The sequence below is a fragment of the Aythya fuligula genome, chromosome 1, assembly GCF_009819795.1.
Source record: "Aythya fuligula isolate bAytFul2 chromosome 1, bAytFul2.pri, whole genome shotgun sequence".
Taxonomy (NCBI): Eukaryota; Metazoa; Chordata; class Aves; order Anseriformes; family Anatidae; genus Aythya; species Aythya fuligula.
In genome coordinates this window covers 196160906-196174349 of record NC_045559.1, presented here as the reverse complement: position 1 = coordinate 196174349, position 13444 = coordinate 196160906, and the positions used below count along the sequence as shown (strand labels likewise).

The 13444-nt window shown below is 37.4% G+C and overlaps 1 protein-coding gene across 1 annotated transcript in view; it reads right to left on the bottom strand.

Annotated features, from left to right (window-relative positions):
• The window catches only part of SLC36A4 (solute carrier family 36 member 4), an 81481-nt gene that overhangs the window by 50806 nt on the left and 17231 nt on the right, over positions 1–13444 (bottom strand). Inside the window, exons 6-8 of the mRNA XM_032207535.1 lie at positions 12217–12301; positions 4796–5023; positions 3527–3625 (exon numbers count right to left, since the gene is read on the bottom strand). Of these exons, the coding sequence (XP_032063426.1) occupies positions 3527–3625; positions 4796–5023; positions 12217–12301 (412 nt within the window). The remainder of the gene's footprint in view (positions 1–3526; positions 3626–4795; positions 5024–12216; positions 12302–13444) is intronic.

Below are 13444 nucleotides of genomic sequence, written 5' to 3'. Positions count from 1 at the left end.
ACAGCAACTGACTATGTGAGTATTCTTAATCCACTGCAAACTGGAGCAAAATTCATTATCTTAGATCTCAGTGAAAGAATTTTAAGCTAACATTTTTCACTTCACATATGCAAGAGGTCACAAACACACATACAAATCACAGTTCATCTCTGACGGTGACTTATTGAGCTGTAATAACAAATCGCTAATTAAATCAATGACCAAGAATTGTATGAAATATTAACTATGTTAAGTGGAAATGTGTCGATTTGCTTTGCTCATCTTTTTGATTTCATGCTTAAACAACTTGTCTAGTACTAAATGAAGTGCTAGCTGTTCACATACATAAAATCTTTTCTTTTTTTTTTTTTTTTTTTTCAAATCTTCGCTATGGTGCATGCAACTACAGTATAGGAATGTACAGTACACATTATGCACATTCAAAATATCCCTGAGAAACACAGACATATTAGTATCATTCTGCATATAAGAAATAAATACTTTACACTCTAGATTTTCAGTTTTACATCCAAACACCCACAGAATGGTTGAGGTTGGATTGGACCTCCAGAGGTAATCTGGATCCAGCCCTTGCTCAGGCAGGGACAGAGAAGGTTACCCATCAGCAAATCCAGGTGGTTTTTGAAGTTCTCCAAGGAGAAGACTCCACAACATGTGCCAGTGCTTTGTCACCCACACAGTAAAGTGTTTAGACAGAACCTCTTGTGTTCCAGTTTGTGCCAACTGCCTCTTGTCCTGTCACTGGACACCACTGAAAAAAGCCCAGCTCTGTCTTCATTGCAGCCTCACTTCAGGTATTTACAGACATTGATGAGATCCCCCGAGCCTTCTCTTCTCCGGGCTGAATGGTTCCAGCTCTCTCAGCCTTTCCTCAGAGGAGAGGTGCTCCAGTCTCACAGTCATCTCGGACTCTTTCCAGTATGTTCAGCTCTCTCTTGTATTGGGTGGCTCAGAACCAGACACAGGACTCCAGGTGCAGCTTCACTGATGCTGAGCAGAGGGGAACCTCTCTTGACCTGCTGTTGATACTTGGCCTAAAACATCCAGGTTCTTAAACAAAAGTAGTCTTCTTATCAGCAAGGGCACATTGCTGACTCGTCTTCCACTTGGTATCCATCAGGACCTCTAGGTTCTTTTCTGCAGAGCTGCTCTCCAGCATGCCCTGGTGCCTGGGTTGTTCCTCCCCAGGTGCCGGACTTCAGACTTCTCATTGCTGAACTTCAATAAATTCTTGTCAGCTCACCTCTCCAGCCTTTCAAGGTCCCTCGGGAAAGCAGCATGGCCCTTTGGTGAACCAGCAGGGACCATCCAGAGGGACCTTGACATTAGTTTTAATTTGTAAAGACAAACACGCTTTTTTCAGTGGTCTTGTGTGTGATGTACACACACAGAATATCAAACCAAAATGAACATAAACATTAGTTTCTAAGTATCAGTAACAAAGTGAAAGAACTAAAATGCACTATTTGTTTGCTTTGAAAAGTAAATTATCATCAAGTAATTGAGATAGATCATACAGAAATATACTCAAAAACTATGCAATGCTAATATTTAATAATATTGAGCAATATTTTCATGTTTTAGAAGTACAGTAAGAATGAATCCTGCTCTTGAATAAACAAAGGAAAAAGGTCTTCAGTTCTTAAGAATGTCATTGGTAACAACCAGGGATTCAATCAAGTGCAATGCTCCAGGCATTCCTTAAAGTTCCTTAAAGGTTTACATTAGTAATCAGTGTTATTACTATTGATGTAAATTTAAGGAGCTGACAAATGTGGGATCTAACTTGCCAAAAAATAATTACCATAAATCAATTCGCTATCTGTAATTCAGTAAGCTACAGCTACCAAATAATAAGCCTTCCACATTTTTCTGAGATTCTCAAGGACTCACACATTTCCTGGCTACAATTATATACCCACATCCCACGCAAATCTTCAACAACAGATTCAATACAACCAGGATATAAATTTATCAGACCTCCTGTATATGCCTTGCATTCAGCCACACACAGTATGTGCAGTCTGGGAAACAGGGTATACAGACAGACCATACAATTTAAGAGCAACAAATTTAACATAGCCCGACCTGTCAGATTCACTGAGCATGGTTTGGGTTGTTTTGTTTTTGCCCAAGAGCTACAGGCATCAAAGAGCCCATGCCATTTTCCTGTGAAAGAATTCCCAGATGACCAAATAGCTGCCATATATACATATATATATACACACACACTTCCAAATGACTACCAAATATATGGTAGCTTAAACACTACATCACCTACAGTTCACAGTCTGAGAAACCACTGAAAACAATTTGAGAAATGGAGATTCACTGCCACTAGACCCACACATCCTGTCTGTGAAAACAGTTTCGTAACATACTAGGAGTTAGGCCTTTTGCTTTTCATCTCTTCTGGCAGTGGTAATACAGCAGCTGGATCAAATACACTGCCTTGATTCAGAGCTGACAGTTCCATAAATGAAAAGATATTTGAAATCTCAAAACATGTTATGACAATGAAAGATAATAATTGCTTCAGATGAAGTGCATGCTGGTTTGGGGATATTGCATTTTGGTGTGCAAGGAAAGGGTTGATTTGTTTTGTTTTATTTGTTTTTGTTGTGTTTCTTTAGCTTTAGTTTTAGGCACATAACACCTGCTGAAGTATGTGGTTACATTAGTACAAAATAAAGTGTATATATAGTTATTTCCCAACAGTTTAAAGACATTATGACCTACCATTCCCAGATGCTTCTTTGGCTGCTTTTAAAATTGTAACGTGAAACAAAAGTGGTAACTAATTTGCAAACTTTGCTACTATGAGATGCAATCAGAAAACCCCTAGATGGAGTAGGATATGAATATAAGAGATTAAAACAAGATTCACTTAAAAAAAAAAAAAAAAAAAAAAAAACATTTTACAAGCGATAAATAACTACTGACTTATTTCAGGAAACAATGAGGAATGGAAGTTCATTATCTGAAATCTACGAATCAAAACAATATTCTGGAATTTCAAGCCTTTTTCTTATCACCATTGCTATGAAGCCATCTCTATAGAAAAGTTTGAGGCAGGAAGAACAATACTTTTTTGATAAATCATTTTTGTCCTCTGTGATCCCAAAGGAAAAGAAAGATGCTGAATACGTTTCTTTTTTTCTTCACTAATCACTTCAAACTGAGCTGCTGAATCATCATAATTACAGAATCATCATATTATTAGCTGAATAATGAATTATGATTTTAATCTATTTTAAAACTATTTTTAATCTGTTTCGATGAACTACAGACATCCTTGTAATAGGGAAGGTGCTAAGTGTTCAATTAGCAATCAGTATTCACTAGAATACCCTTTGACAAGGATGTTCTGTCCTCAGCTTTTGCCTTAGATGAAGTAACACATTTCATGACTGGGAGATTAGTGCTTCACCAAGAAAAAAGTAAATACCAACAAACTTAAAACTGCCTACATTTCATCATCTGTCACAAACCCAGGTATTCTGAAGAGTCAATGATAAAGACTTACCACACCGATTCCTTCAAAAGCAAATATTGCTGTCCCAAAAAACAGGGGATATTTCTTCCAGCCAACCACACGAGGCAGTTTTTGAGGATCTGCTATATCCTAAAGAAATCAAAGCAAAACAGTGCTATGTAAAGAATGTCAGCTGTTCTTACAGTTTTAATTGCCGTCTAGGAAAGCAAAATCTGTAGGTGTTGACAACAGAGTATACACTGCTAGTTACACTTCATGGTTTTCCCCACAAGCTTACAGTCCCTCACACACAATTATAGCTTCCTTCCCACTCACTCAGACACTTGCAGATGTATTTATTCTAGGTTCTCGTTACTGACATTAGAAATTTTCATATTTAAAGTGTTACTCTGGCATATATAAGTGAGCATAAATTAAAATGAAAGGGAAAACTCAAGCGTAACCTTCTAAAAATTAGGCTCTCCTGAGAACATCTTATTCTTCATACTTTATAAGTATTCTTCATAACCATAAGGGATAGTTAAAAAAAAAAAAAAAAAAAAAAGAGTATTTTTAACACAAGCTGAATTCCTGCAGAACAATTAATCAGTCTTCAACTCCCATAATGTGTTTTGTGTAACTTTTACCTCCTCCCATAGCCAATACCTCTAAATAATATCAGTAATATCAGTAGTGACCATGTATCTAGATACTGTGCACACAACAGTTTGCCATTTATACTTTTCAAAAATTGTAAGAATGAAAAAATGTAGAAGTTTCTGTATGTGGGTTTTTTTTCAGCTTTCGGTTCAATTTGTTCTGTTCTGAAATGCCTCCAACTGTTAAAAACAGCAGCAACCCAGAAAACGTAAAAACTATTCAACTTCTCAGGAGACAGAAGTATGCAATATCTATTCTTAAATACGTAAGATAAATATATTTATTTTTTTTTCCTGATTGTACTGGAAAAATGCTATAAACAAACGTTGTTGAAACTGTTCTTCTGTTGCAATGAAATGACTGGTCACGGATGAAGCCTTTGAACTTCTGGGTGCAACTTCTACTCACTCAAGGATTCAGAGACTTCAAAATTTGTATGCTCTGTATCTTAAGCGCAGTAATATTGCCATTTTTTTCAAAAAATACCATAGAGGTCTCTTTAAAGCATGTCTCAAGTATTAAGACATCTCCTTACCTCACATTACAAGATAATTCTGACTTTCAGCAATTGTCAATCAGTATGTTTCAGAGACCCCAAAACTACCCCAAGCAACCACTAAGATGTCAGATCAAAACAAATTATAAACTTGCTATACTCACTCTAACAATATACTGGTAAATGATCACAAGGCTGACAGCCATGGACAGATTGGCAAGCAGTGAAAGCACGGACAGGCTCTTAAGGTCACGAATAAAGACCAGGAGGATCATAAACGGCAGGAAACACAGCATGTACACTCGTAAATCCGTACTCCTTTTCTCGGAAGAATTGCTGGCGGCACTGACATTTATAGAAGCAGACTTGATTTCCAAGAATCCTTCATGGACCTGTAGAAAAATAAATAAATACTGGTAGCACTGAGTGTCTGGATATGGTCACACTGCTGTTTCTCTACGGTGGAATTTACCTCTTCACTTTACCTGCTGAATGTCAGGCATTTTGGTTTACCTATGGTCTCAATGCAGAGAGGAAGACAAGGCACAGGGCAAGTGTTCCTTGTGAAATGATGAAATTGGGCCCTAAAAGACCTTGTCTTTAATCCATTGACTAAGGAGGAAATCCCCACGATCAGTTTCGATTAGATACCTGCCTTTTAGAAAGCAAGCATTCAGTCAAACAAATGTGGGCGAGATGGATCTAGGCCTAAACACTGGAGTGTGAATTTTCCTAAAAGTAAGGAATGGGTTCAGATGACCAAGTACTATTCTCTGAAGGTTCAGTGCCTAATAACCTTACGCCTTTGCAATCCACATCATGTCAACATAAACACAGAAATGGTGGTAAAATAAGAACCTGTCTTTATTTTAGTTCAAATGATTTTATTCTTAACCTCACTTTTCCATTAATCACCTTTAACTCAACTTTAAAACCATGAGCTCTAAAGAGAGTTTGCATAGAGCTCTATCCATTAAATCAATACAAATTCATACTGGTAGATAAATAGTAGTACACAATGTGTAAAAGTACTAAATATCTTGTATATAATATTACCATAATTGCCCATGGTGCAATTCAGAAGACTGAGCTTGGGACTATTCACAACTCCCACTACATCTTTTGGAAAAATGTTCATGTGGTTAAAATTGGTTGGGCACTGGGAAAGGGTCCCCAGGGCAGTGATCACAGCACTGAGCCTGCTGGAGTTCAAAAAGTGTTTGGACAACGCTCTCAGACACAGGGTCTGTTTATTTGGGTGGCCCTTTGTAGACCCAGGCGTTGAATTCGATGATCCTTGTCAATCCCCTTCCAACTCAGAATATTCTATGATTCTATAACTGCCAAAATCTGTTTTATGCAAATATATTACGTGCTGTGTGTACACCATGACCAACACATGAAGAGTTAGTAGTTATACTGCTTGCTACAAAATGAGAACAGTTCAGACCCACTTGTTATAAATCTTATGCCTTTTCCCTAGGAAGGTATACTCTCTTTTCCTCTTTGATCCTATTTGCCATCTTATAAATCAGTATATGACTGTTTAATTCATTCACACTACAGAAAGCCTTTGGCTTGATGAGAAAAGATACCTAGACAGTGGAAAAAAACAATGCTTCCTTACAGTATAAAGAGGTTAAATTAAAATGAGAAATCAATATATATCAAAGCAACTTAAGATGATATTCTGACCCTAATACTGACACTGGTTAATTTATGGGCAATTATTTCAATGTGGTTTGCTCTCTAGAATGTCCAGTTATCTGTGCAAGTGAAAATAACAAGATCATAGATCCTCTTTTTAAAAGTCAAACACATGAAGCTGCTTCAATAAAAAGGCCAAGTATTACTATTACATACAAGTTTAAGTGTAGACACAAGAGTCCTGAGCAAACAGCACAAAATTATTGTGGTATTAATATGATATTAATTTTCCAGCTTGAGGAACAAGAGAAGGGGACAAGTTGGAGATACAGTAGGCAATCAAGGGATCACTTGGACTGAGACTTCCAGGAGGTAGAGGGAGTTATTAAAAAAATTCTGTGGACACAATTCTATTTGAGTTCAGATTTACTGTGATTTCTACAGCTGCCACGACGACCACATCACACCTCCAGGTTGTGTTAAGTAAAGAATGGTCATATGTAGCCTTTAAAATTATGTTTTATTTTCACAAAAATACTGAGGAAGGCACTGAGGAAGGACACACTATGACTGCTCACAAACTCTGCACCACCAACATCAGGTGACAGACATCTGTAAAAAGCAGTCAGCTAAAATTATCAAAATATGACTCCCCTACCCTGGGTTCTCAATTCCCATTTGCGTGCTTCAAACACAAGTTGTATTTCTGTAACAAACTACAACACTGTAGGCCACTTTACAACACAGTGAATATGGTACCCTTTCTCGCCACACTCTTCCCTGCCCCAGTATTCACCAGGGGAAGGAAACAGAGGCTAAATGGATTCTCTAAAATGTTATTACTCATAAGAGTCTCATCAGATCCTGTTTTGTGAAATACAGTTGAAAGGCAGAAGCCAGGGCAAAAAGATTCCAGCTGGAAGGACAAAAAATTTTAAAAGGCAATTCTGAACCTGCTCCACTCAGATTTGTTTTGAGTAAACAGATTTGCAGTCACAGCTGTCTCAGTCCCAGTTACAAAAAGCACCTATTTCTGGTACATTTTTAACTCAAAAGCTCCTCTTCCACACCATTTCTCATTTGAGTCACTTTACCTTGTCATCTCTTATCTAAGAGAAACATTATATTCCTGATATATTCTCCATTACATTATCCAAAAATGGAGGTTGGGATTCACTGAACCATAGAATAATTCAGGTTAGAAGCGACCTCATGACTTACTCAACAGCTTACTCAAAGCTCCATCAATATGAGGTCAAATGAGGCTGTTTCTCCTGAAAACCTCTAAGAATGGGGACTGCATAACCCCTATGGGCAAACTGTTCCAATATTCGACTGGCCTAAAGTTTTGCTTTGTCTCAGGTCTGAAACTGCTGTTACTTAAGAAAAATAATTGGAGGTTGGAACTAGATGATCTTTAAGGTCCCTTCCAACCCAAACTGTTCTATGATTTTATGGGGGGAGGAAAAAAGAAAAAAAAAAAAAAAAAAAAAAAAAATTTTTAACATTTCAGTTCAACTGTTGACTGCCAAGCCATTTTTATTATGTTCATTATGCACAGGTTTCTGCATTATCAAACACTGTGTTTGGGGGTGAATTTTACATATACATGTACATATACACACCATGTAATTGATATAATGGATACAGTTATACAGATATAAAAGCACAGAAAGACAGTTTATTCCCTTTTCTGGATATATATACACTTATAAATCAATTCTGTACCAAGAAAGCAGCATCCACATTAGATTGGTTAACAATCTAACCACTGTGTCAAGCACCACTTAAGGGTTTGGGCAAGACCACAGGGAACTTCTACATTACACAAGTGGATTTTGTGGCATGACAGAAGAGTGATTCTGTACATTGGCTCAGAAGAGGCACATCAAACAAGATACAGTAATCTTATGGGAGAGCTAAATAACAGGCAAGAGAGGCCAGTGAGTGGAAGAAAACTAAGTCTGAAAGTAAAATACAAAAATTAACCCCCCAAAATTACAATTCTGCCTGTGATAGATCAATTGGCTCTGTGAGGATTGATGCTAAAGAGTAGAAAAGGAAAAATCTAATGAAGATGAAATTACACTCATTTGTTCAGATGCAAACTAACATTGCTATCACTTTTGAAGTATTTTACTAGGTTAAAAAAAACTAGTAAACAGGTTGAAAACCATTCTAACAAGTAACAATGTAAAGCAGCCAAAGTGTCTTTAAAAATAAAAAATAAAAAGCTGTTTCTCATGCTGTTTCTCTCTCCTCTAAAGAAAGCAAAGCAGTCTGAAATATTATCTGAATATCAGATAACTTAGACAAATGTTTTCACTTACTCAATCAATACATCTGTGCTTGAAAAACGCATTCTATAAACAATCATAATTCAGATCCTCCCACTAAAGATCTGAGACATGGAAATGTACATTTGCCATTTAAGAATCACGGCTTCCTCTCTTACCCATAACGGAGAATGTCTTCCTATAAAAGTAATTCTGATTTGTAGAGAACAGTCATTAAATTTTACTATGCCTGTACTCACTCTGACTACAAAAGAGACAAAAGACCTGATGTAATAAAGTCTGTGTAGGACTCCATGAGCTGCTACACAGTATTTTGTTCTTTCTGTGTGTAACAGGGCTCAGTGCACATTGAGCAACTTCTAATCTAAATACACTACATGCATTTTTTTCTGTGCCTACCATGACTGTAGCTGCAAGTTCCACAAACATTTCCCTAAACCACAAGGAAATATCACTACAGTTTTAGAAAGCAAGTAGTGACTACTACTTGCATATTGACTACAAAGACTAGTGAATTCACGGAGTGACTTCAGCAGAAGTCATTTTCGTTATTCAAGCACTAATTCACATGACGGTGTGATGTCTGAAACTGCTTCCTTTACAGGAGTGCTTCACTCAATGTCTCATTTACATACCCCAAGCACAGCATCCACCGCCTTCTGCTGTATCCATGAAGATCACACATTTGTGTAAATATGGTTATTAGATTCTTGATATCAGGCACCCAGAAAATTGTTTAATGGATGAACGTGTTTCATTTAAGAAATGCATCAGAAGCAATAAGGAATAGTTTCCTTAGTCTCTTTAACCAAGACCACTCTTGCCTACATCCCAAACTCTATCTGTCAGTCTGCAAACTTTTTATCTAGTAGGATCAAAATAGCAGTCCTTGAGCTGATCAGCTCCTGTAATTCCTTCCTTATTCAACTCAGAGCAACATACAATACAATACACAGGGACCAATCGAGCACCAAAACTGTGTGTGATCAGGTATATGTGACTATACTGTGATCCTGTAATTTATAAAGAAAAGGCCCAAAATATGTTTCATTAGTTTATTTCTGGTATTTCATTATTACTCAGTACTCAACTTTGCAAACTACAAATTTGTAACACTTCTGTGTCTGAGTACAACTGCTTAAGTGGTGGCCTAGGGTTTTTTTCTAGAGGTGTTTCCCCCCTCTCTTTTTCCAAAAAAATATAAAAATAAAAATTTCATTATATCCACTATGGCTCAACCAGTTGATGGGTCATTCAAAGTGTCAAAGATCTAATAAAGTACAACACAGCAAGAGTATGTTTTCATATTTTAGCTTTATCAGCAAGCAATGAGAAAAGGACACATTTTCAGAGAACTCAGCAAATATTCATGAATAAATAGATAGCCGCCAGGACTCTTGACTTAAGATCTTCTACTCCTCATGCAAGAAAAGTGAAGTAATTATGACAAGAAAGGGGACCATCTTCTGGGCAGATTTGTTTGTCTGTCCCACTTGTTGCTGCCAAACTTCAGATTTTTGTTCCAGTTTCATCATTCTTCTCCAATTCTAGTCATTTTTACCTGTAAAACCCCTTTTTTATATATATACATATATATACGTACATATATGTATAAATAAGACCCCATATCCAGAACTACACAAACCTGAGTTTCTTTGGTGGGCCAGGAAAGTATTCCTTTGGAAAAGCTTACTAACATTATTACCATGATTTTCCTTTATCTTAGTTCTCCACTCCCTCATTCCCTCCGTTCATATGCCTCATCCTTCCACTACCCAAAACAGATTTAAAGCTGTACCAACTTGTGTTCTTTGGTGCCCTCTACGGGACAGATTTCTGCATTATAAGGTTGCCCAGATGGAAACAACCTCCCTCCCAGAGCAAAGTGCACAGGGCAATGTAAATCAAATACACTTGCAAATAGGACTTCTCTTCTGAATTGCTAATGACTTCAATTCATTCACAGGGTACATGCCATGGGTCTCTGCAGCTACTACTTTTGTAGAAGTTGTTTTCTCTATAAGTTCTGCTCCCAGCTTTCAATTCTTCAAGAAAGCAGCAGTGGGTTTTCTGAATAGGTTTCACTTTTTTTGAAATTTATAAAAGCCAAGGCAAACAAGTCTTTGCTTTTTCTTAAGGTCAAAACATATATATAATGACTAGTTGGTCATATATTTGTTCAATGGGAAAGGTTTTGATTCAAACTTTTATTACAAAGGATGCCATAAAAATTCCTGCTTCAGAAGGCCAGCAAAAGGACATCATATAGAAAATAGGATTTTCAGGTACTGAGGTAGACAGTGGGACTGTCATAACCTCCCAGTACACAAATTACAGAGTATCCAGCTTCTCTCTACACAGTTTCTTCTCACTTTGACATTTTTGTAACTCAGAATACTTTTTAAACATAATACAAAAACTCACTTCACACAGAGAAAAAAAAAAATGTGCCCACTACATATTGACTGTCCATGGGGAAACTTCTTCCTCAATAACATAAATTAAGCTATTCAAAGACACCTTTATTCTATCTTTTGGTCAGAAGTCCATATGGATGATTAATGCTTGGTAACATGCCATACCTTATTCCTCACCTGTCTCACTAATTACAGAAACATGTTTTCAGACAGAGGTCCATATTCATCATCAAAACTAAACAGAACGGCACAGATTATCTTTAGTCAGAAGGGACCCACAAGGATCATTGAGTCCAACTCCTGGGTCCCCAAAGGACCACCCAGAAATCAGACCATATGTTTGTGAGTTGTCCAAAACCTTCTTGAACACTGGCAGGTACAGTGCCATGACCCTAGGGAGCCTGTCCCAGTGCCCGACCACCCTCTGGGTGCAGAACCTTTCCCTAACACCCAGCCTGACCCTCCCCTGTCCCAGCTCCATGCCATTCCCTCGGGTCCTGTCGCTGTCCCCAGAGAGCAGAGCTCAGCGCCTGCCCCTCCGCTCCCCTCGTGAGGGAGCTGCAGGCCGCCATGAGGCCTCCCCTCAGCCTGCTCTGCTCTGGGCTGAGCAAACCAAGGGACCTCAGCCACTCCTCGTGCATCTCCCCCTCCAGACCCTTCACCATCTTTGTAGCCCTCCTTTGGACACTCTCTAGTGGTTTTACATCCTTTTTATTCTGTGGCACCCAAAACTGCACACAGTACTCTGGGGGCCCAAGAGACCCATCACTGATGAGTAACTGTGAGACAATTCTGAAAAATGGAAGAGGCTAAACAAGAACAGATTCAAAAGATTCCTGTGACACAAAAAGGGTAAAATATTCTCAGAAGGTCAGGGAATAAATAAGTCAGCAGCAAGTCCTGGCAAAAAGAAATGTTCATTGACAACTGGATCCCAGACCAGTTTCAACCTTGTTTCCTATAATTTCTGTAATTAATTTTTAAGTTCAATGAACAAATGAGAAGGCAATGAAACTATAAACACTTCCTCAAGATGTGAGTTTAGATCACCTTGCACATTGCTCCTTTTTCCAAGAGCTGTATTGTGTAAACCATGGCAGAACCTATGCTGTGCATCTCTCAACTTCATGTTCTACAGGTTCTTTGGCACTTCACAAGGAAACAAAAAAGTAAGGAAAAACAAATCTAAAACCATAACTGTTTCCATACAGTATCTTTACTCACTTGTTTGACATTTTCTGCCAAGAACACAACATAAACGCTACAAAATCCCAGCTGCGTTATCACTAGGAAAAAGTCCACAATATACCTGAGGAAGAAAAAATAAACAAACGTACATTATACTTAGGATACAAATGATTAATCTATTTCTACCTAATACACAATTGAAACTCTTTTTCATACTAGTCATGATGTTAGATTCAAATATCACATTAATCTCATGAACACTGGAATGAAAGTTGCTCTTCTGTCAAAATAAGGTGATTTTATGTTTTTTGTGGGTTGGTGGTTTTTTTTTTGGTGATGGTGGTGGTAGTGGTGTTTTTTTAAGGTAACAGTATATAGGTATGAAAGTTTCTCTAAAACAAAGGTATATCACATTTAAAGTCGCATAAAATGAAATTCAAAGACAGCAATGTGAAACAGCTATAAACAACAGACATATATACTCAATGCGCAAATAACTTCTGCTGCAATAATTTAGCACTTTAGTATAGCCATTTTCCACTGAGACCAGAGATGAAATGTCTCACACAGTTTAAGTTAAGTTCCAGCAATTCAAGACAAAAACCATTTCACAGCTAACTGGCTCTATGTGAATGTATCCAAATACACATTCAGACACTGTATCTCTTGGAAAAAAAAAATTCTGAAGTATGGTTCATATTGTTTTTGATAAATAATACACATGATGGTGACCTGAAGATGCATCATAATGAAACCCTCTCGCTAGTCCAACATTCAGCAGAGAACTGCCCCAGAGAACAATCTTGCTGTAGCACAATGCCTCAGGAAATAGAATTGCTGTTTATGGCTTATAACTCTTTGGTGCATTACAGTATTTTCATTCTACTTTCCTACAAACAAAAAATTTTCCCTCTAGTACAGCTCCAGACCATTCCTACACAGTCATCAGAAAATATCTTAAAATACTAGCTCATCTTTTTCTTATCTGAAACCAAATGATAGCCACAAACAAATGACACAAGATGCTGTATCCTTGAAAATAACAGGGCAAAAATACTCTCTTCCTCAAGAGAGGAAAAAAAAAACTTTAAAGTTAACATTGAACAACATCTCAGGTTTTCAGTTTCATCACTATGCAGTCATACTGTAAGCTCCATAAACGCTATACAGCAACAGATGGCAAAAAATACATAATAGTCTTTTTTAAAAGATGGATAAAGCACTTAAGAGCTACAACAAGCTATTAATATCTGCAGGTCATTAT